Source organism: Haemorhous mexicanus, chromosome 14, assembly GCF_027477595.1.
Source record: "Haemorhous mexicanus isolate bHaeMex1 chromosome 14, bHaeMex1.pri, whole genome shotgun sequence".
Classification (NCBI taxonomy): Eukaryota; Metazoa; Chordata; class Aves; order Passeriformes; family Fringillidae; genus Haemorhous; species Haemorhous mexicanus.
Window position 1 is genome coordinate 13290653 of NC_082354.1, and position 23731 is coordinate 13314383.

The 23731-nt window shown below is 47.6% G+C and overlaps 2 protein-coding genes across 4 annotated transcripts in view; one reads left to right on the forward strand and one right to left on the reverse strand.

The window, feature by feature from the left end:
- STK26 (serine/threonine kinase 26) overlaps positions 1–5906 on the forward strand; it is a 30888-nt gene extending 24982 nt beyond the window's left edge. Inside the window, exons 7-12 of the mRNA XM_059859739.1 lie at positions 1077–1262; positions 1902–2050; positions 2700–2793; positions 3284–3346; positions 3438–3574; positions 3972–5906. Of these exons, the coding sequence (XP_059715722.1) occupies positions 1077–1262; positions 1902–2050; positions 2700–2793; positions 3284–3346; positions 3438–3574; positions 3972–3996 (654 nt within the window). The 3' untranslated portion in view covers positions 3997–5906. The remainder of the gene's footprint in view (positions 1–1076; positions 1263–1901; positions 2051–2699; positions 2794–3283; positions 3347–3437; positions 3575–3971) is intronic.
- Positions 5907–8574: 2668 nt separating this feature from the next.
- On the reverse strand, positions 8575–23355 carry FRMD7 (FERM domain containing 7). 3 transcript variants are annotated; one of them, XM_059859444.1, is made up of 12 exons: positions 20193–23355; positions 16124–16228; positions 15734–15776; positions 14434–14467; positions 13693–13790; positions 13381–13495; positions 13049–13196; positions 11853–11948; positions 11418–11581; positions 11133–11201; positions 10961–11036; positions 8575–10804 (listed from the first exon to the last, which is right to left on the reverse strand). In XM_059859444.1, the coding sequence occupies exons 1-12, from the start codon at positions 20247–20249 to the stop codon at positions 9770–9772; spliced, it is 2040 nt and encodes a 679-aa protein (XP_059715427.1). In that variant the 5' UTR covers positions 20250–23355; the 3' UTR covers positions 8575–9769. The 3 variants fall into 3 exon arrangements, with proteins under 3 accessions (XP_059715427.1, XP_059715426.1, XP_059715428.1); XM_059859443.1 differs by having other exon boundaries at positions 14434–14512; XM_059859445.1 differs by lacking the exon at positions 11133–11201 and having other exon boundaries at positions 14434–14512.
- Between the last annotated feature and the right edge of the window lie 376 nt (positions 23356–23731).

Consider the following 23731-nt stretch of genomic DNA (forward strand, 5'->3'; position numbering starts at 1 on the left):
CTCTTTACTCCAGAAGGCTGGAAAGTAAACTAGAAATTAACACATATTAGTAGTGCCAGAGATTTGTAAGCCCCCATCTCTTCTTTAAAATGATTTTGCTCCAATACACAGTTGTTGGTTATGGTATTTCAGTAGTAAACAGCAAGTTAGTTTAATTCTTTGCTATAAAGTACAGCTATGTTAGGTCTTGTGAACAAAAAGGAATATTGGAGAGATGCAAATTGTAATCCTTGTTTACTCTATGGGCAGTTTTGGTTTATGATTCTGGGCCAAGTGTAGTTGACTACTGCCAAACACTTTTTTAATGAGAAACACCTTTAGTGATCTAAATAGCTATTGTAGCTCATCTGAAAAGATGCAAGTAATAATATATTTCACTTGGGAAAAGAAATCAAAATCAGGAAAAAAATTTAGAATACTAGTATTATATATATGGTATCAAAATATCATACTGTGTTTTGATCCAAAGGCAGAATTCGTTTATAATGATACTTTTAGCTAAAATAAATAGTACTTCATTATTCTGCTGTGACTTTCACTGTGAACTTGGTGTTTCAAGTCTAACTAGTTGTCAATAATTCTCCAGCTAAATTCATCAAGCAGTCTGTTAGGAAAGAAATTAAGTGATCCCCTGCTGGATTTGGTTCAGCTTTCTGCCTTGTTCATTTAGAGTGAGCTGTCAAACAAGGTTGGATACCTAAACAAACTCTGAATTAGACACAGGAAACTTGTGGCAATTTGTCATTAACATATGGAAAATATCAAAGGAAGATCAACATCTCTGAAGCTTTTCCAAAAGTGTGTAAATTCAGGTGTCCATTTAACTTGCTGGCAGTGTTAGAACACCAACTGCAACAAAAATGGTATCTGTGATGTTGGTCATTGAAGACTGATTAAGTCAGCCAGGTCTTTGTGTCAGGTGTTCCTGAAGTGTTAGAAGGGACTGTTTGCATTATCTACTTAGGCCAACATTAATTTTATTATATAGATGCATTATCTGTGAAGATGTCAGTTATTGAATACTTAGTCATGACAGCCCATAATTTTGTACTAACAGTCCCTTTTCCCTCTCTCAGGCTGACATTTGGTCACTGGGCATCACTGCAATTGAACTGGCCAAGGGAGAGCCTCCCAACTCGGATATGCATCCAATGAGAGTTCTGTTCCTCATTCCAAAAAACAATCCTCCCACTTTATTAGGAGACTTCAGTAAACCTTTTAAAGAATTCATTGATGCGTGTCTGAATAAGGACCCAACATTTGTGAGTAGATAAATGTGTGTGCATGTGTGTGAAGATGTTTCAGTTTTGCTTTCTGCTCTCCTGTGCTTGTGAAGTATTTTGCTGGCATTGTGCATCTTCAGTGATTGAAATAATTTTAGGGACTATACTTTGCACTGTGAATTTTAGTAGTGCTTTTTAATATCTCTCTCTCTATCCTAGTTTGTTTTGTTTGAAATACTCAAAAGGAGGAGGGAGAATGCTGAAAGAAATTACAGTGGCAGAGGCAGATTCCTAACATACACTCTAAACTAGGATAATGTCAGAAGAGAAGCCTTAACAGAGGAGAGAATCATCTGAAATCCTTTTCTTCAGCACAACTTTTGCTGTCTGAATTCAGCTTGCAAGGAAATGTTGCACTGGAGAGTTTTCATTAGTCATTTTCCTGGGTGTGACCTTCTAACGTAGAAGGATAAGCTCTATAGTCTATGGGTGACTTGATCATATTTTTAGCGTGCTCATAAATGTGAATTACTGACTTTTCTGACTTCCTGTTTCACTAATTTCCTGATATTATACAAGTTAGCTCTGGAAGTCTGTTGTCTTACTAAGTCTCCCCTATTAGCATTTAAAATCATGAAATGTTAGCATGACATTAAATATTTAATGTGTTTCCTACAGCGCCCCACTGCAAAAGAACTTCTGAAGCACAAATTCATTATGAAAAATGCCAAGAAGACTTCCTACCTGACAGAACTGATTGATAGGTTTAAGAGGTGGAAAGCAGAGGGACACAGTAGTGATGAAAGTGATTCCGATGGTTCAGATTCGTAAGTTTATTTTATAGTCTTTTTTGGGTGTGGTTTTTTTGTTTTGATAATGTTCTTAAAGTGGGTTTGCTGCAGCTTTTCTGTGTAATAACACCATTTCTGTACACCTGTCTCTGGTCCTTTTTTTTTATTGTATTCCAAGAAAATGCCCTGTATGGCCCTAAAGATTAACACATAAGTCAATCCATGTGCTTGTTACATCTTTAAATTTTCTTTCTTTAAACTCGATTTCAGTTCTGTTTAAGTGCTATCTGTTTCCTGGTCTGAGGCCAGTGGTTGTACCAAACCCACTGAGTCACAATTAGAGATATTGCAGAGCAAAGTTGAGGTGCATGAAGAAGTTTGCATAGTGCCTGTGGAATAACATGCTTTCTGTAAGTGTCTTGTTTTTCTGGCTATCACATAACTCTTAAATGGGATGCCATGGAAGAAGGTAAGCCTTGTAGGTAGATACCATCTTCTGTTTGCTTTTGATCACATTTCAATTTATTCAGCCTCTTTTCAAGTTCAGTTAATGTTTCAGTACATGTTTTTATTTTAAGGAATACGGTACTAATCCTGATAGACTTGTTATGAATTTGGGTTACCTGTGCTTGCTTGGTGTTCTGTTGTGGCTAGTATTATGTACATCGTGTCCTTTTTGTTTCAGGGAGTCCAGCAACAAAGAGAATAATTCTCACCCTGAGTGGAGCTTCACTACAGTTCGGAAGAAGCCGGATGCAAAGAAGCTCCAGAACGGGACGGTGCGTACAGACAGAGGAGTTCTTCTTTCTAACTGCTGCTTCTGAAGCCAGTTTAAGGAAGATAGTGATAAAACTTAGTAACTTCACTTTTCATAAGAACTGACTGGTTTTTTTGCAGTTCAAGAGATAATGCATGTCAGAGATATTTCCTATGCCATGTCAGCCTCAAATGCAAAGTATACTGCAGATGTACTGTAGTACCCATTCATAGAGATGGGAGTCTCTTACTAGTGAGGGAAAACTGAACTGTTTTTCTGATGCTGAATGACATTGTTTGAGATGTGTCATCAGGCATCTGTTTCAACATCCCATAACAATTGTTGATGTACTTACTGTGTCTTTGTGGGTTTTGTAATGTATTTTAAACACTTTGTTAAATTTAATTCAACTTGAAAATCACATGTGCTCTGTTAAGAGGCAGTGTGTATTTTGTATATATGCTACTGTATGTTGTAATATGCTCATGTAATCCATATTTGTTAACTTCTAGGATCAGGATCTTGTTAAAACCCTGAGTTGTTTAACTATGATAATCACCCCTGTATTTGCTGAGGTAAGTGTTGGCTTAAAAAATCTTCTCTGAAGGTATTAGCTAAGTGTCTAATAACTTTTCTGAGTTTTAACTTCTTTGGTTTGCTCCTCAGCTCAAGCAGCAGGACACAAATAATGCTAACAGAAAGAAAGCAATTGAGGAACTTGAGAAAAGCATCAATGTGGCAGAAGCAACATGTCCAGGGATCACAGATAAGATGGTGAAGAAACTTATGGAGAAATTTCAGAAGTAAGTAATTTAGTGATAAGAGAGAGATCTGCTATGTCCAGTGCTTTAGCTTTGTAGTTACAGGTAACACTTGTTTGAGACCAAAACTAATGCTAACAATTACTGTATCTGGTCTTGAAGTGCTGCAGCTTTACTGTAGTTGCTACATCTTGCTTCTTTAATTTAGCCTGCAGGTTTGTCTTAAGCATATCTACAGGCAATAGGGGAGACAGAGAATCTTTTTCCTAGCTCTTTTAGGAATGTTTTCTTAAAAATGTCACTTCTGGTGGGTTTTGTACCATAAACTATTGAAATGAAGGCATGTACTACTTTGGTGATGCAGAAAAATTTATGTGCTGTTTGCCTGGCTGAAACAATATAATTAACAAATTTTTTACCTTGCCTTTTTTATCTGTAGATTTTCTGTTAATGACTCATCCTAAGAAACTTCACACAATTGACTGCTGTTTCGTATGGACCCAGTGAAACCCACCAAAACTACTTCAAGCTTGGCAGTGCTTAGCTCATGAGCTCCTTGTGCCTTTTGGATCTTTGCAACATATTGATGGTGATTGAGGATTTGAAGAACCTACTCAACTATTTTGTGGCAGTGCACATGGTTTTATATTTTCAGGAAATTATTTTGTAAAGAACAACTTTTAATATTGTAGTTTCACCTGTTTAATCTGATAAATGTTGAGGTGCAGTTTTGCTTTTAGAAATAACCATTACTTTAGTTAATAGAATGTGCAAGTACAGTATGTTTTGATGCTATTTTGTTCCTGTACATGGAGTTGTACAGGTCTTTTATATTCATGAGTTAAACTTTTGTAAATCACTAACAAGCTTCAGAGAAAAATGGCTTTTTCACAAGCATATTCAAGACATGTAATGTAGTGGCAAGGGTATTGCTGTAGCACCTGCTTCAACCAGCATATAGTTATCGTGCCCTGAAAAACAAACCTGCAACAGTATCTATTTTAATTCTAAATTGGTACAGTATTTTAGGCAGCTCTATGATTAAATATATTTGAGAGCAATATGGCAATAGTTTGCAGGTGATATGTAGCAACAGGTCTATCCTGATGTACAGTCTGTGTATTACCTTTTAGAACAGGTTTTGAAGTAGTAACTCAATCTTATATCATCATGGTAGGAAAATTTAGAGCAATACAGTTGAGGGGGTGGGGCTTTCGGCAATAATGGACAGAACCTGAAGTCCAATTTAACTTAATTTAATTTTTTTTCCTCTGAGTCTACATGCCTGGGTGGAAGGGAGCCAGAGAAGCCGAGCGTCGCATGTTACATACCTCACCCGCAGGTATCGGTGTAACACCAGCGTTCTGTGTGGTGGTGGTGTTGTTTCTCCTGTAAGATATTTATACACATTTTTTGTTCTGAAATACATTAAATACAGTACATCAACATAATTTGTTTATAATTTTCTGAAAGTGTATTTTAAATATGTATTTACCAGTTAATATGCAAATAACTGAGTTATAGATATTCTTTCACAAAAAGGTAGTACTGTGCAGTACGGAGTGATTTTTTTCATAAAAAGTAGGTAAGAATATAAAGTTGCTTTTAGTTATATATTTATGGTACTGCTAGATGGGTAATCTCTTCTGTTGTTTTGTTTTGATTTGGTTTTTTCCCTTTTTCAACCCAGTATGTATATTATGCTGAAGTTTTGAACTGGGATTGTTTTTCAGTACTTAGCTGTGGAACTGTTGGTGTAAATTTATTTTTGATAAAGGCTGGGTGTGTTTATTTTATGGTTCAGACCTGCACATTTTGTTTTTGCACAAAAGTCATTTTAAAGAATCTGAAATATATCTGCCAAATATTGAAAAAGTAATGGTGTGCAAGTAAATACTGCATTTTTCGTCAAATGTTGCCATTACATCGTTTTTATATAAAGGACACTTGTGAGAGATGGTGGTTAGATATGCCAAGGACAATTATTTTCAATGGTGCCTACACTGTAAAAAAAATTACTTTTAACTCCTTGTTTTAATTTTAAAAAAAAATGTTTCTGTTTAAAACTTTCATCTGCTATATAACTGAAATTCAATTAGAATTTATATCTGAGAAAAAAGTCTGGAAATAGTTTTTGAAAACAATAATGTTATGGATTAAATAAATATTTTTATAAATGTAAAAGCAGCAAAAGTTGTAAATACAGTTGATCTGAAGCTTTACAAAATAACTGCATCACAGAAACAAATTGTAGTGCTCCTCTAGCTTCTGTAGTTGTTAGTCTTGTAAATCTGTTTATAGATGAAGCTTATTTCAATGTTTTGGGGGGTTTAAAATGGTTTAAAAATAAATATTTAAGTTCTGTAAACTTTCATGAGCTTGTTCTGTTGTGCATCATTTTATTCTGGATTTCAGCAGCTGTGCAGAGGTGTGAACATACCTGGCACAGGCTCGTGTTGGGAGAAAGGTGTTCCCTGTGTGGGTGCTTTGCAAAGCTCTGGGTGCCCCACGCTGTCCTTGGCCAGGGGACACCTCCCAGCTGCTGTGCCCCAGGGAATGGATGGAGCAGTCCCAGGGTTCAGTTTGGTTCCTTTCCTAGGGAGGAGACTCTGGGATCTGTGTGCTCAGACCTTGCCAACAGTGCAGCAGTGTCACAGCTCTGTCACAGCTCTGTCACAGCTCTGCCTGCCTTTGGCCTCAGCACAGAACAGTGAAGGGACACAAAAACTTGGCCACAGCTCCCTCAACTTTCACCTCGGCAGCCTCAACACAAATCTCATTTTAAGGAGCTCCATATACATTTTCCAGAATTAAAAACGTGTTTTTAGTTCCATGTCACTTCCCTTAAGGTGTTCTTTTCCTGTGGCAGTCTGAAGGAAGCACTGATGGGAATTCCTCCTGAGTTTTGTAACTGGTGGCTCTACCGTTGACACAGGATCTTTAATCTGTGCAGCTTTACAGACAGTTCTGGGTAGGTGGGGTTAGCAAATGACACGGGAAATTGGAACCTGATATATTTGAGGTAAAACTGTAATAAGTTGCTGAACTATAGTCTTTTCCTGTGGAATGAGTGGGATGTATACCTACTTCGTGGGACAGCATGGGAAAAACTCCCCCACGTGTGTACAAAACAGACACATTCTCTTGTATTACAGTCCATTCAAGAAGGTTTTTTTGTTGTGCTGCATATGCCTGAAGTCTCTGTGCATAGTAAGACTATAATTAGCTCCTAAGAAAGAACATCTGTATTGCTGATTCCAGAAATGAGCTGTCTTTTTCCCACGTTTTAGTTATTGATGAACTGTGTAACATAATCAGCAGTATTCTGTTGCTGGCAGATAGCTAACGGAAAGATAGAACCAAATATTCATGCAGGAACCATCTTCTTGCTCTTTTGCTTTGCCAGGCTTCCTGCTGTAGGTTGAGAAGAATCATTGCTGAACTAATCTTACCAAAGTATTCTGAATTGCAGAATAGAGAAATGTATTTGTTCTTGGGTAGATGAGTCCTTTATCAGTGTAACTGTTCCTTAAGCCCTTGGTCTCTGACCCCTCTATTTAGTTCTGTGCAGTGTAGTGTCATCACACCTGCTCTTGCCTTGCAATTTTGACAGCTGAATAGGAGAGTAAGTTTTAATGTGTTTGCACAAAGTTCAGTGATTGTTAAAAGTGTGATTTTTATTGCCCTGTTTTATGACTTAACACTGGAATAAGATTCTTTTCCTCTTGGCTGAGTTTTAGTGGTGTGTATGTCGGCTTATTTCACAGCTTTATCTATTTTGTCTAAACCTTTATCTGTTTTATATAAACCAGTTACTTCTGTCTGAATGCACTGAGTAGCTTAATGCTGCAGTGCCCTCCCCCCTTCAATAATCCTTTGTGTAAGGACTATAACAGTTTACATTTTCCAGGTTCTGCTGTTTGTCTTTCACCACCAGCAAACCAAATCTTTCCACGTCCTCTCTTCATCCTTGTTTTCTTCCCTAGGGAAACAAGTTTCCCTAGGGAAACAATCACTTATTTAGTTGTCCTTATCTTGAGGGTGAATAGGGCTGAACTGGGAGTGAGGGGAGGGATGTAGGCAAGGGTTGTTTCAATTGTTCCTTGACAAGTAAGCCACTGGGATTGTTTCTTTCATTTTAGTCAGTCCCACTAAAGTGGTTTACACAATGAATTTAGCTCAGAGTTGTTGATTTGTGTCATTTACTGACGAGCTGCTTTGTTCTCTGCTATTGTTGACCGTGTGTAGGATGTGCTGAGGCACAGTGCCCACACTGTGCCCCAGTGCTCCCTAGTCCATGAAAAAATCCAAAAATAGTTCCCAAGCCCTTGTTTCTCCCTCTCAATGCTGTTTTCCCAGCACAGTCTTGAAGACCAGCCCTGGCAGTTCCTGAAGATTTGGGCAGGGTGTTTGTACAGTGATCTCTCATGGTGGGACATGCTCAAGGTGTGCCTCCACATGCTTTGAGAAGCTAACAGCAATTGTGGATGTATCCCAGGGCTGTGTGTGCAGCCTCTGTTTGAAACACTGCTGCTTTTTTTAACTCCATACCAAACTGTGCCCACAGACTGCCATTCTTAAATCTTGTACTGAGTGGTGATTCTTGCTCTTTCCAAGGTGCAGAGCTTTGGGAATAGGGAAGAAATAACCCTCTAGGCAGAAAGATTATCCCTTTTTTCAGTTGAGCATGTGCCAGAGCAGCGTGAGGGATCACTGCAGCCCCCAGTGTCAGCACAGGGTAACTGGGAGCAGAAGCAAACCTTACAATGTACTCACTTGTTGGGCTAATGCATTTCTTTGGGCAACCAACCAAGAATGTGGCTGTTTTCAGCAGCCTTCAGGGATCTCCACAAGTCTCCCCAGTTGCTGGGACAGCAAAGGCACAGAGGAGGCGAGGCAGCAGAGCAGGAGAAGGAAACCAGCTCCTGGGAGCACTGAGGGAAGCTCCTGAGCTGGAGGCACAGGGCAAAGTGTGCTGGGGGGTGCCTGCAGGGCTGGGCCTGCAGATTGCACAGGGCAGAAGGAGGAACTCAAAACTCCAGTGTGAACAACTGTTTTTTATTGTCCACCTCCCAAACCAAAGGACAGCAACATGCAGAGTGAGCAGGACCCATAAGCCCACTTCTTTCTTCATTTCTGAAATCCTTCCAGCAGGCTGCAGTGGTTTCTCTGCCATGGATTTTCTGGGCTGTCTCCCTGCATAAAATCATGTCCTACAAAGACTTACAGGGTTGTTCTTAAAGAAAATTATCAAGATCCCCCCACTAAAATCTTATGGAGGTGTCATCATTCTCAAGATTCACGAGTAGAGTTCATGTAGGTTTAAGATAACAGGTTTTAAAATAAAAGTTCTTCCAAGAAGCTGCTTGTTCCATTCCTACGTGCTCCTGAAATCTTTTCTCCCATGCTGTTTAACTGAGGGCTGATTTGGGGAAGCAAAGGACCCCAAAGAGCCCCCTTACATATCTCCCTCAGATTTAAGCAGAGCACGGAGGTACTGGGAGGTGATGGCTGATGTGCCTAAGCAAAGCACAATTAGAGAGTGTGAACCCACTTCCCAGTGCTCACCATGGGGTGCTTCTAAAGCTTGACAAGCACTCCTGAGATATTTCTGGAGAAGGATAATCTCTGAACTGGCCAAGGAGAAGACAGCCACACACAGAGCTTTGTCTTCAAGCGCCAGGTACTCCCTGCAGCACTGGAGGGAGGTGAGGCAGGTGGAGGAGACGGGCTCTATGCTGGGGTTTTGTCCTGTCCACACAGCATCAGCTCGAGGAGCAGACTCCCATGAAGACCTTGCTCCTTTCCAAAAGGGCCTGAAACACCTTCCCTCCAGTGTGCCACTCTGCAGCTGGGAAAAGCAGCAGCTGAAATTATTCTGTGAGAAGTCGCTCCCTCCCCCTCAATGAAGACTCCAGCAGCAGAGCTCCAAGCATCAGCTTGGGCAGGACATAGAAGCTTAGCAGGGCTTTAGGAGATCTCTGGCTGAAGCAAGACCCACCTCTGAAAGTGTGGGGCAGAGGCAAACCAGCTTCCAAGTGTGGTGCAGGGGTTGAATACTTCTGAACACACCCCTGATGTCCATTAACACATCCTCTATAGCTAAGAGCACTCACACAACACAATCCCATCAATGTTTCATAAGCTGTAAGCAGACCTGCAAACGAAGAGTGTCACCATTCTTTGACCCTGGGTCAGCACCGGCCACCTCTGCTCCCTCTGGCCCGTGTCAGGCACCTAGGTGAAATACTTGGAGGCCCCTCTGGAAATCCTCTCTTCAGCAGCACTGGTGGCAGAGGACACCTCCTCATCCTCCTCATCCAGCTGGAGGCTGCCCGAGGAGAGCCGCACGCGGGCCATGGGCGAGCGCAGCACGCGGCCGTACAGGGAGCAGTGCTCGGCGGCCAGCAGCTCCGGGTCCGAGTCGCTGGACTCGGTGCTGCTGCCCAGGTAGCGCTCGGGGCAGCGCCGCAGCCCCGGAGCCAGCCCTTGCTGGGCTGGGACGTGCCAAAAAACACCTCCTTTGCGACTGCTGAGAGCAGGGCACGGCCCCAGGGGCCTGAACTCAGAGCCGTAGGGGAAGCGGATGGTCTTCATGTCCGACTGGCTCCAAGACCGCTTGGGAGGCTGCTCCTGGAGGCCGTAATCGAAGGAGCGAGCCAGTGACCTGCTCTCCCCCGCCATGCTCGTGCCCGTGGCCGTGCCTGCAGCCTCGCCATGGAGCTGCCCAGCCTGGGCCCCGCTCGGGCTCTGCCCGGGGGGTTTTGCCGCCACGGGACCGCTTGCACCAGCCGGTCCTGCTGTGTCCTCGCCAGGGGCCAGTGCAGGGCATGGGGGCTGCAGCGCCCTGTCCAGATAGAAGAGCACAGGGGGGGCCGGGGCCACCACGGGCAGGGGACTGGGCACATCCGTGTACACCAGCTGCCGCGCGCTCACCTCCCGCATGTTGCCCACAGAGGTGCTTTTACTGTTCCCAGCGAACTGGTGGTGGGGCCGGAAGGATGTCAAGGGATTCCTGGCTCCGAACAGGTCGATGGGCTCCCACGCCCGCTCCATCTCCAGCTCGGCGTAGAGCAGAGGGAAGGCAGACGAGCTCTTGGAGTGGGGCAGGAAGGTGGGGGATGCTTCGGGCTTGGAGCGCTCCAGCTCAGCGGCAAACGTCACCTCCATGGTGGAGCTGTGGCACCGGCTGTCCAGGGTGGGCTCGGAGCCGTGCACTCCGTTGGCGTGGTAGGAGCCCCGGCTGCCGTAGGCCAGGCGCAGCTCCTCCACCTGGGCAGGGCACAGAAGGGGTGGGTGCCCAGAGCGGGGTGGGAAGGGAGCACCCAGAGCTGAGGGTCTGGTCTGGCCTCCAGCTGAGCTCCTCCAGCTGGGGCAGCAATGCCAAGGCCCTGGCACAGAGCTGTTGCTGATGCCAGGGGGACTCACCTGCTTTGATACATCCGTCAGGAGGTCCGGGGAGGAGCGGCACTGCCTCTCATCGTAGCGGGATGTGTAGTGTTTCCTGCAAAACAAGAGCAAGGGTAGGAGTATGGCCAGGAGGGTCCTTCCCCTCTCCCCAGTCCCCTCAGGCACCTCTCCCCCTCCATGCCCCCGGTACCTCTCGAAGGGCAGGCTCTTCATCTTAGCCCTCCTGCCGTGCTCCAGCAGCTGCCGCTGAGTCCTGCCACTGCAGCATGGAGGGAGAAACATGAGCAGCACCATCAGCCCCAGCCCTGGGCAGGCCGTATGCCCCTTGTGAGGGGATGCAGCAGGACCGAGACGGGGGGCTCTCCAGCTGTTATAACCCCCTCGGATTCAGACAGGGCTGACATAAAAGGGAGGCTCGGAGCCATCCCCCAGCCCTTCCCAGCCCCAGCAGGTTGGATTTCCCCATGGAATTTACCTGTAGCGGAAGCTGGAACCTTTGCTGCACAGAAGGGCTTTGGGCTTTGACTTGGGCTCCTCAGAGAGCCTGAAGAAGGCGTGGTACTCCACACACGTCTTCCAGAAGGCCTTGCAGGTGTCCCGGCTGAGCATGGTGAACTCCAGCGTGTCCTTGCACAGCGCCTGTGTGCCACAGACAGGACAGCCGGGGTCAGGAGCACAGCACAAGCTCTGCCATGTGCCCTCCTCAGCCCCCAAGGGCCATATGGGCTGTCAGTGGCTCCAGGCAGTGCACTGTCACCTCGCTGGGGACACAGGAGTAGCCCTCAAGAAGGAGCACCATCATGAGCAGCAGGAATGGATTTTACTCAAAACTGGGGACTTTGTATGGCTGACCTTCCATCCACAGCTGTCTGCTCCCGAGCCCAGCAGCTGCCTGTGGCGTGGTACTTACAGAGATGTTTGCATGGAGCTTGATGAGAAAATGCTTCCTCTTGAAACTCAGTTTGCGAATTTTGGACCAGTTGAAGGTGTTGATCTTTGTATTGCCCTGCAAGGACAAACACAGCAATTACAGCTGAATGGGGCAACCTATAAATACAGAAATGCAGTGGGCCAGGGCCTGAGCTCACAGGACACTGCATCCGACTCCAGTGCAGCTTTTGGAGATGCTGAGGTCTGGGGAAAGGGTGCTAGTGTTTGACTCTCCATCAGCTGGTTCTACAAGTAGAAATTGAGGTTCAGGTCTTAATTCTGCCTGCTGAAGCTCTTTGCAAAACTCCAAGATCCCCAGACAAACCTCAGAGAGGTTAAGGCAGGGAATCCTCTCTGTGCCAGCTCAAGTATCATGTGAGTTAAGGCAGAATCAGTGCCCCAAATAAATAATATTCTCCCCTCCCTTGCTGGGAAGTGTAGCAGTGCTCAGCTCACCCCCACACCTTTAAATCTGGTTTAAGCAGGCTGCAAGCACACTTTAATTACTCAGTTATCGTTTTGCACAAGGTTAGATGCAGCCACATGGCAGAACCAGGAAAAAACATGTTACTGCACTCTGTGGCACCAGGACCCTCTCAGCTTTCTGCAAGAGCCCAGATTTTAATGGGCTCACAGATGCTCTAATCATGCGTGAGGGGTGTTTATGGCTCTGAATAAATAACCAGGTCTGGCAGCACTAATTACCAACAGCAGACCCACAGCTAGGTTTTATGTTTGGGTTTGGTGTTTTTTTTTTTTTTTTGCTGTGCCAAGATGTTCCCAGGTTGAAATCAGCTGGTGTGGGAGCGGAGCGCTGCCCCATGCTGGCTGGCTGGAAGTCTGTATTTACTGCACAGCTCGGCCGTGATTACAGCGTTATGTAATTGCACAGACGTGGGGGGCTATTTTCGCTGGAAGATTACACAGTGAGCACATGTGACAGAGCCGTGGAACCTGTGCTGCTCACACGGCCACCACGCTCGTGGGACAAGGGCCAGCAGAGCTGGGGCACTTTCAGTGGCACTCAGGGCATGGGGCTGAGCCCTACAGCATCCCCTTCACCCCCATGGCCCGTGGAACACGGACCCTCTTGTAGGATTTGGGAGAGTTTGGGGTGCTCAAAGGGGAGAAGGGTCACCTCCAGCTGGAGAGGCCACCCCTGAGCCCCGGGCTCACCCGCAGCACCAGCACCCCCGTGTGTGTCACGGCCAGGTTGATCTGCGTCCCCTCGCCGTCGCTGGCGGGGTGCGGGCGGATCCCGTACATCTCCAGCTTCCTGGCCACGTCCAGCAGCTGAGCGTCTGACTCGGCCGGCGTCTTCCCTCTGGAGACAGGAAGGACAGGAGTGAGAAGGGAGATGCTGAAATGGGCTGAAAAAAGACGCTTTGTGGGCGCACAGGTGGGCATCACACCCACCCCACTGCCAGCCCTGCCTGCTGATGGGAACATCGTGCCAGCAGAGGTCCATCGGGGGCTTGCGGGTGGCCGTGGCGTGGAGTAGCCCTTACCTGTGTCTCCGGTGGTAGTGCATGATCTTGTTGTCCAGGTACTCCTGGTTGGGCAGGTACCTGTGCGTGGCCAGGTGCTGCTGGTCTGTCTCCTCGTGGAAGTCGCCCAGCTCGGCTTTGGGGACACGGGGAGAGCATGATTAGGCTGTGAGGGGTCGGTGCAGAGGGGAGCCCTGGCTGCTCAGCCAAAGCCCATCCCCAGGGAAAGGCCCCTGGCCCTGCAGGTGTGGCCCTGCAGGTGTGGCCCTGCAGGTGTGGCCCTGCAGGTGTGGCCCTGCAGGTGTGGCCCTGCATGCCCTCTCTTGCCCTTACACTGCAGCAGGTGGGAGACGAGCAGCGCCGCGCTCTTGTCGCTGCAGGGCAGCCGCCCCTGTGCCAGGTCCTTCTTGATCTGGAGGGTGAAGAGGTACCTGTGGAGGGGGACAGGAGCATGCCCTGGGGGGAGCTGGGTGCTGGGCTGAGCCACGAGGGCCGTGCCTGTTCCCAGATCTCGCAGGATGCACATCCACAGGGTGACAGGATGAGCATGCAGCCCCTGCAGAAGGCTGCAGATGGGCACCAGTAGGACCAGCATATCCCTGCTCATTAGTAGATTTCAAAATTAACATTCCTTTCTGTTTTGGAGGGCATTTGCCTCTCTTGGGGCTGACGTTCTGCAGAAGCACTGTCTTGGTTTTATTCTTAGTCCCTGTTTGCAATGCTTTCTCTAAAATTGTAGAAGCTAACAATGTCATTTTTAAAAATAAAACTAAAGTTGTTCTCTCAGAACACTGCTTGAGGCAGGAGCTAGACTGAGCAGTCAGACTCTGTGCCCAACTGCTAAAGTGTTTGGCAGTAAACAAATTGCAGCCTCATAAGACAGCTGATCCTTCAAGTGGATTGTGTTTAAAAACAGAGGATCAAGAAAAGAGATTCTCTGGTTTTGTTCTGTAAAGTGTAATACTTAGGATAACCACTGCACACAGACAGGCTGGGGTGGATGAAGATAAAGAATTAACACACTGCAAAAACACAGAACTGTGTGGTAAGAAAATAATAAAATAAGCACTGTACCTGGTCAGTTCTTCTCTCAGGTGGCCGGGGTCCACTGGGAAAAATTTCACCATAAATTTGAAAAGAACCTCCTTAGGATCTTAAAACACAACATCTTCATAAGTTTTCTTTTACATGTCTATTGAGAACATTTACAACTCTCTTCACACATGCTGCCTCCTTACAGAGTAAATGATCTGGACCCTTACAAATCAGGGACTACAGCCTTCCCCCCCAAAAACCAGCCTGCCCAGGCCCCCAGTATTACCAATGAATACAAACAGAGATTTGGATATCTAAAGAATACTAAAGAGAAAAATGTCCCAGCAATTCTTTAAATTGCAAAAATCCCTGTTGGAGGGGGTTTCCATGCAATGGTGCCAGGGAACATGGCCAGAGCCTTGGTGTAATTGCCATCACTGGGGCTGTGTGTTAAACTCAGCCCTCCAAGCACTTGGGATGCAACAGCTCCATGGGAGGCTGCCTGGGCAAAGGGGATTTTTTGTGGGATGAGTGAGAACAAGCAGCCAAGCCCAAGGCAAAATATGTGAAGGGAGGGAGGCAATTATGCAAGCACTGACTGTCACAGAACACCCTGGGATGGCTCCGAGGGACAGGCCAGAAGGGAAAGGAAATAGGTGCCTGCAACAATTCCATTCGTGGTGCACCAGAAAGGGAAGGCTCCTCGTCAGGCTTTCCCCTTTCAGGGAAATTCAGGCAAACCCTGCTCTGCAGCCTCCCCTTGGCAAAGGTTGGGGTCATGGCCCCAAGCTCTCAGTCACCTCCCAGCCATGGTGTACTTGGGGAAAACACTGTGGGGATGGAAAGAGGCCTGGGAGCAGCCCTGAGTTAACACAGGTCATGGCCATGGCAGAGGAGGCTGGGCCTGAGTTCAGGTCAGGCTCTGCAGCATCTCTGGGGGGCTGGGGAGGAGCTGCAGGGCAGAGGGGGACCCTGCTTCAGGCAGGTGCCTGGGCCACTCTGAGCTGCAAAGAGAAAAGGAGGACAAGCAGGAGCAGTGCCTGTCACACTGCCAGCACGGCCACACAGGCACTCAGCCACCCTGCTCCTCTGCCAAGCTGTCAGATTATTAACAGCTCCAGCCCAAAATGGTGCAGATACCAGATTGCAAAGGCAGTGGTATTTCTGTGGGATTTTGTAGGGACTGAGGTGTCCTTGCCCAGCCTCACCCTCTAAAATGAGCCTGGTTAAGTGCTGGAAGCCAGAGATTCTGTCCCCCAGAAACAGCACTGCATGAATGTGTCTGTGCTAAACTCTCACTGGTAATGATTTATAAGAATTCTATTCTTGAAATACTTACTTTTCACTTGCTTTGTTATGGGTTTTAGTGGCTCCAACCAGACCTGAAATAAGGCAAAGAAGAGCTGGGTAAATAAACAGCATGAGAGGTGGGGAATAAAAGCAGCAGCAGCAGCCTGGTGGAATGCAGCCTGAAAATGCTGGCCAGCTTGGCTGCTGTGACAAGTGTCCTGCTGGGCAGTGCCACACGGATGGCCATGGGTAGATCCCATGAGCTGCACATATCACTGGGGCTTGTGGCTCCCCTCCTAACTCCCATTCTCAGGGCTTTCCTGCCATCATGGCAAAACTTTCTATTTAATTTTCCATTTGGAATTTCGGGAGGTGCTGACAATCCCCAGCCATGCAGGCACTGGCTGCTCCAGGGGCCCGCACTGCCAGCTGCACTCACCTGGTTCCCAGCCTGGCTGTGAAACTCCAGCCCAAAATACTCCTTCTCCACGAGGTTGAGGTGGCTGCAGGTGAGGTTGAAGAGCCCTTTCCCACAGGATTTTTGCTAGCAAACAAACACAGCGCAGAAGCAGCAGGTTAGGCAATGCTGACAGCAGCAGCGATGGGATTTCAGAGAGTTGGGGGGAAGTTTCAGCTCCCTTCCTGCACTCCTTTCTCACCACACAGCAGCAAAATCTTACTCAATAAATGCTGTTGGCTTCAGCCTGTGCAATAGGACAACTGCATGCTGTGCTCCCTGCTTTTGGAAATCAGATTCCTTCCCATCACTTCTCTCTTTTATTAAGGAGCAGAAACCAGAAAGGAGAGCAAGTGAAAATGAACCATGTTTTGACTCACTGCTCACAACTACCACTGTCTGGGCACTTCTGTCCCTGGCACACCAGTGAGTGAACCCCAGGACAAGCGCCTGCCTGAACCAGGGACAGCCATGGCAAACGTGCTGAATTCAGAGCCAGCGGGAGCAGCCCTCAAACCTGTGCAGTGAGTCTGTGTGTCCCAACAGCTGGGGCTGAGCTGCTATTCTGGCTCGTGGTAATTAACAGCAACAGGACCAGAGATCCTGTGCCGTGGGCTCTGAGTCATCCCTGGGCTTCAGCAATGTGAATTAAGTGCTGCTACATGCTGATAAGGGAGGCCAGGCTGTAGTTATTCCCAGTAAACAGAAACACTTGGAGGGTGTTTTCTTGACTTGTTGCCATGCTGTATAACCTGGCTGCAGAACAAACCAGGAGGCCCCTGACTCTGGAAATTGCTCCAGAAAGCACCAGAAATTAAAATGGCATCAACCCACCCCAACAAAACCCTGACATGCCTTCACCAGCTTGTGAAAAGCAGACCAAAAAGAAGTAATGGTGATTGCAAAAGCAGGCTGGAGCAGAGAGGCCAGGTTAGACAGCTGCTAAATTATCACATGTAGGGTGATGGAGGGGAAGACAGGCTGCAGCTCCCTGTGGCAGTGGCTGTCCCCAGCAGGGATGGGAGGGACCTGGCTGCTGGTGGTGATGCACACTAATAACCACCTTTCAGGGCTTCTCCTGGGATGAAATTGCTGGCTCTGTGCTGAAGGGCTGCAGAAAAGTGATAGCATAATAACAGCATCGGCTCTGCAGCACTCCCAGTTCTCCTCAAAATTACGGGATCACAAGGGTAATTAAAAAAATTATAAATGTTTTTTTTCCAAGCTAGAATTTTCTAGCATGAAAGGCCTTGGCCTTTGTCAGGCAGCCAGGAAAGACAAGCATTTCTTACTGGGTTATTACCTACCATGTGTCTGCTGGGAGTGACCCACTCTGCTCCAAGGCCAGCACTGCCCAGGGCAGGCACCACAGGACAGGAGCAGCCCCAAACCCAGGAAAACCTGCTCACTGGGAGCCACAGCCCTGCAGCTGCAGGGGCTGCTTCAGAAGCAGAGCCCTTCTCTTGTAGAGTGCTGCTTGCAGGTGTCCTGTCCAGGATTTTGGGGTGCTGAGGCCAGTGCTTCCTCAAGCACAGTGGTGCTCAGCAGCATCAGCCCTGCACTGCACCAAGTGAGGGCAGTGGGGTCTGTGCTGGGGGAGCACAGTGCAAGGGACAAGAATGGCTGTGGGGCTGTTTGTGCCACGTCCCAGCCCACAGGTGTCTCTGGGAATGATGCAGGGCCAGGTGAGCACCCCCAGGCAGAAACCCCAGAGCAGAAGGTGAAAAGGAGAGGCTGCACCTGCCCTTCACTCCTCACTGAAAGCATCTGGGACTGTGAGCAGAATCAGAAAGCCAGGGGCAATTCCAGGGGCAGACAGCAGCACGTGCAGCACATGGGACACACACACACCCCCCCATGTCCCCAAAGGGACTCTGGCAGCACCTGCAGCCCAAAGGCAAAGCCCATTTCTGCAGCATTCCCATAGGACAGGCTGCTACACCAGGTCCATGGGTTAGGGGTGAGCAACAGCCCATGGGATTTGGTGTGATTTCTTCCCACCACCTTGGGAGGTGGCTGCCCTATCAGCACAGACAGTCATGCACCTAAAGCCACCAGCCTCCCTGTGCCCTCACTCCTCTGCCACCAGACCCACACACCTCCTGGCAAGGAATTCACAGCTTTACAGGGAACACAGGACCACAGGAGAATCTGTCCTTCCCTCAGCCTCAGCAGCTAGTTTTTCTGGGCTTGTTTGGTTTGCCCACAGCATCCCAGGCCCAGCCATGGGGTGATCAGGAGGGAGGGCACAGTGGGGACATTCAGAGATGTGCCAAGCCCCTCTCTGCCCTCCCTCCCCTAAGGACTCAGACCTGTTATCCCAGGAGTCACCTCCAGTGCTCAGCTGAAGGAAATCCTGGGAACTCAGTGGTCCCAGCTGATGCAGATGGAGGCAGAAGCCTTCCTGGGTCAGCACCCAGCACCAGCAGAGGAACTTGTTCTCCTGCAAGCAGCCTGGAAAGGAGACCTTGCTGCACATGCCAGCAGCTGTGACACCCACGTGAGGCAGGTAGAGATGTTTACACTGTGTGAGGTGCAGGGACAGGCAGGCCCTCTGTGTTTTGCCTCTTTTGTCCTTTCCCTCCCATTAGACTGAAGTACTCCTCGTTCAAAAGAGCTTTCCAAAGTCAGGAGGGGTTTAGGAAGAGTTGCTTAAAATATCTGCTCAAAACTTAGCCCAAAGCACTCCTTTTATACTGGAGAAGTCACTAATTCAGCTACTCATTTATTGTACCCACACAGCAGCAGCAAATGCATGAAATGCCTAAAAGGGGTTTCCAATACCATTCCATGCTAAAAAAGGAAATGACCAGGAGTTCCTCTAATGGAAGCTATTTGCTGCAATAACATGTCGTGCAGAGCTATAGTGCTGTGTTTTGAGCAAATAAGAAAACAGAGGTGGAAAAAAATGCAGCAACGTTGTAGCAGAAGCATCTTTTGAATTGAGTATCACTACGACCTGATCTAATCAGTGGGGGGAGGAGGGGAAGGCATTTTAAAATGACTGGTCTCATTTTTAAGCTGACTCCTGGACTAGGATAGATTAATTAAACTAAATCAAACAACTTCCATACTGTGTCAAGGCACGGAATTGCTTTATAATCCTCTTTTGTGCAAAATACTGTCACAAAGAAATGGAGTTGTGCATCTGAGAGAGCAGTTCTCAGGCTGTGCTGTAAACCACAGAAGAGAACAGTAGAAGAAAAGCAACAGAACTTGAAAAAAAAAACAAAAAAACCACTTTATATTAAACACTCAGCTCCCACAGGAGATGCAGGTAAGTACTAGAACAAATCTACTTGAATTAGCTAATTCAATTAGCTACTGTGATATTAAACCCTAACCAACAGTAAAAGTGCAATCACACTTGTAAAAAGATGCTTCTAACACACAGACATGACATACCTGCTTTCAGTTATCTACACACATATGCATAAATCTAACACCATAGATATTAATACTTAATATTTTAAACCTAGTTCAGAGCTAGCCTTTTTAAAATGTGAATTATTAATCATAATGTGTTTCTGCCATGCAGAAAATAAGATAGAGTGAGTTTTTTTCCTCAGCTATTCACAAAACCACACAGTTTTCTTTTTCAGCTGAATGCCCAGGAGAAGATGTGTGCAGATATTTCTCAACAGGGATAACTTGGACAAATATGCTATTTTTATTCTGTTCCCAGACTTTTCTTCCTTGCTGGATGTTTACACTGGCAGCCAGACAAATGAGAGAACTCGACACTTGTCAAGACCATCACTTCATATTAACTGATTTACTAAACATCACATCAGGTAAGTAAAAGCCATTCCTCCTTTTTCATAAATAATGCCAATAACAGGGGAGCACAGGAGTATGCTGACCCCAAAAAACACTTACCAATTAGTTCTAGAAAGCCTCATTTTGAATTTGAGATTGGTTTTCTTCTTTGTTTGCTGGGTTTTTTTTAAAGCTGAAAACAAGAAGCTATCAGAGACCATGCAATCCTTCAGAGCAGCAATGATTTAATAATTAACACCAAAAAATCAGTAAGAATATGATACCCACTTACATCAACTACAAAGATCTTCTGGGAATCATCCAGGAACTGGACTTTCAGGTGCAGCATCCTCGGGCAGGCAGCTGGGTGTGCAGCAGGCACAGCAGTGCTAGCAGTGTGAGCTGGGAGCTGGGAAGGGAGCCCTGACTCCTCTTGCACACATAATTCCCTCTCAGCTGGATGGAGAAGGCTGCACTCACAGATGTGGAGCAGAGGCTGGAGCAAACGAGCTGACTGACTAAAAACTAATTAAAAAAAAAACCAAAAAAACCCAAAAACAACAACAAGAACAAAAAAAAAACAAACCAAAAACCAACACCTCCCTTGCTTTAAATGTCACCATTGCAATAAAAGATGTTTTCTGCCTGTGAATTATGGGTGATTTAATAGGGGGAGATTGGCAGTAATGGGGCTGAGATAAATGCTCAGCTCTTACAACTGGTGGTGAGCAATGAGAGGGCAAAGCCCACGCTTGGTGCCACGGGTCAGGGTAGAAGAGCTGAGCATCTCTCCTGCCAAAGTCACCCAGCAGTGAGTGTCACCCTTGCTCTGCTCTGGTCAAGGTGCACTGGGAGAGCAGCTGGCTGGCAGCTGTGCTGGCTCCATGGGGTGGGCAGATCATGTCCTGCCCACTGTGTGATGTGTGGATGGGCTGATGTACTTCACCAGAGACTGGAAAATGTTTCCAGCTGGACTCGAAACCAGTTGTGAGTCCTTCCTGGAGAGGCAGAGGAGAACCTGCTCCTAATTCCCAGCTCACACCCTGGTTGAATAGCTTAGTGAAGTCTCACAAGCCTTGGAGACAACCTGGCTCCCAGTTCAAATCTGAAAAGCCCATGTCCCCACTCATCAGCTCATGCTGGGAGTGCCAGAGCCACCCCCCACCCTCAGAGCCCAGCTCAGCCCAGGCTGCTGTGTGCTGGGTGCCTGGGGATGCCTGTGCTGCTCCTCTGCCCCAGGTGGGCAGGGCCATGAGGAGCTCTCTGACCCCTCTGGCTCCTCTCTCACCCGAGACCACCTCACTGAGCTTTTGGGTGAAAGCACCTTTTGGGCAGGAGCCCCCACTTTCAGAAATAAACGCACTGAGCAGTGCCAAAGGCACTGGACTGGCATAGGGGAGCATTATTGCTGCTGGAAAAGTCACAACCACACACGATCCTGAGGGACCCACAGTGACAGAAACAGGGCTCAGCAAACAAAGAACCCACATTTAGTGCTGCAGAGACTTTTGCTTGGTGCTCCCTCGCTTTTTTACTGAAACTTCCACTGTAAGTCACTCCAGACCATTTGCCACAGCCTCTCTTACACTTCCCAAATATTCCTGAGGATGTCAAGACAGAGGCCATCAGGGCAACATAATACCTTGTCATCTCTGCTGCAGTGCAGAGAAAAAGACCATAGAGCTTTTTATCCACAGAAAAATGTGTAAATCTTCTGCTAACCAAGACAAAAAGGAGCCTGAAACTCAAAGCCAACCTGCTTTTCCCCATGAAGCTGCTCCACAAATCAGCTGAGTCCATTGTGCTCCAGGAGGGGATGGCTGTGCCCCCTGTGCCAGCCCCACATCAAAGACCAAATTTGCAGCTCTGCACGTGGCCCTGGGGTCTGAGCTCTTTGTGTCACAGAAGGGCAGCATCACGTACAAACCATCTGGGGGGGCTGAGTGCACTCTCCCTCTGCAGCTTAAAATGTTTGTGCTGTCAAACACTGACAAGCACAAGGAGAGGAGCAGCTCTCCTGTGAGTGACTCTCACATCACAGGCACAGCTCCACACTGGGAGCACAGTGGGGACACTGGGCTGGCAGGAGGAATGTATGGGGGTGCAATAGAGGAGCCCCAAAGCCCAGAGGAAGCCAAGTCTCTCTGCTACAGGCTCTCCTGGCATGCCAGGGCACTGACCCTGGACTCCACAGATGCTGTTGGAAGCTGGGCACCTTCCAGTTGGGCTGTGGGCAGAAGAAAAGGGTTTATTTCACTACCTTGCTATGAAGGAATAAGGTTGTGTTGGGTCAGACAGGACCTCTGGCCACTATAAAGCTACCCATGGACACAACATGGAGCCAGCAAACAGGATCAAACTACATTAACAAGAGCTTTTTGGGATAGGACACTGAAGGACAGCAAGAAGAGATGTGGGACAAGCAAGGTTTGCTTGGGGCATGGAGATTGTTGCTGTCTGAGCAGATGAGAAACCTCTCTCCTTCTTCTGGAGGTGACTTGGGGCCAGCTGGAGCAGCACACAAGGGGAGCACCAGGAGAAATTCTGGCTCCTGGCCTGAGCCAATGCCAAAGTCCAGCCTGGTATGTATGTCCTCCTTATCTGCAGGGGCAGGGGAAAATGTGAAAATGGTGCAGGAAAGCACAGAACCCGTGAAGGGCAGGCACAGCCACAGTGGCAGGTGGGGAGGGGACCCCAAGCAGCAGCACCAGAGCACAGAGGGGCCTGAGCAGCAGCACAGTGGAGTGAGTTCTGCTTCAGGGCTCCTTGCTCAGCCAGCTCAGCCCTTGATTTTAAATACTCTGGACCCTGATAGCACCATCCTCCAGTGCACCATCTCTCCCAGGAAGGACTTTCCTCCACCGAGTGCATTTGATCCCATATGAGTCTGGATGCATTGGCTCAGGGTCTTCTTCAGCCTCCCAAATACCCTGCAGCCTGCTGGCATGGACTGAGCAGAGCAGGAAATTAGTTTCCTTCCTCCCAAACCCTGCTGCCACTTTTCCCAAGGAGAAATGTTTGGGTATTTCTCCTTTGTTCCCTGTTGGAGCAAGGGCAGACAGGGCAGAGAGCTGAGCACTGCAGCTACACCCTGCAGAGCCTCCTGGAAGGGTGAGCCATTGTCACTGGGCAGTGAGCCAGCCAGTGCAGAGCTGCTGTCCTGGGCTGGGCTTGGGGCTGGGCAAAGAAATGCCCCAAACCTCCCCACTGCCTCCTGAGAGAGGAGCAGGCTGTGAGAGAACAAACTCTGGCAGAGAAGGGACATAACATGGTAGCCCTGCATCACTGTGCATTGCTGTCCCTTAGAATTTGTCATGTTTATCTTCAAATTTGGTTTAGAGGAAAGGAAATTGAGATGTATAGATAAAACCATTGAATAGAGACATGCCAGGGGATTTCAAACACCACAGTCCAAGAGGCAAGAACCCACACCCAGCTCGTTGCTGAGCAGACAGAAATGCACACTTGAAATGCCAGGCAGGACTCACCCAGGTGGACTTTGATCAGCTGTGACCTTTCATACACTCACATTTCACCTCCCCTTCCTCAGCTGGAGCTGCAAGGAGAACATCCACGCTCCCTCCTCACCCAGCCATATCTACCCCAGCTGCAGGGCCAGGGAGCAGCCCAGCTCTTGGCTGCATTGCTGAGAGCAGGCTCTGGCACTGCCAGAATCCTTCTGAACAGCTCCAGACCCACAAGAGGCTATCCCAGCTGGTGAATGAACCCAAGGCATGGCACCAGCACTGTAAACAGGGACATTTCTGTCCAGAAGAAGGTACCCACCACATTGGCTTCACTCTCAGCTGGGCTCCCAGCTTATACACAGTT

Coding starts and splice junctions, on each gene's coding strand:
- FRMD7 (XM_059859443.1), bottom strand. CDS start 20,249: ATGCTGCACCTGAAAGTCCAGTTCCTGGATGATTCCCAGAAGATCTTT. Junction 11,949..13,048: donor CGGGGGTGCTGGTGCTGCGG/GTGAGCCCGGGG, acceptor TTGTCCTTGCAG/GGCAATACAAAGATCAACAC. Junction 10,805..10,960: donor TGACGGATGTATCAAAGCAG/GTGAGTCCCCCT, acceptor TGCCCTGCCCAG/GTGGAGGAGCTGCGCCTGGC.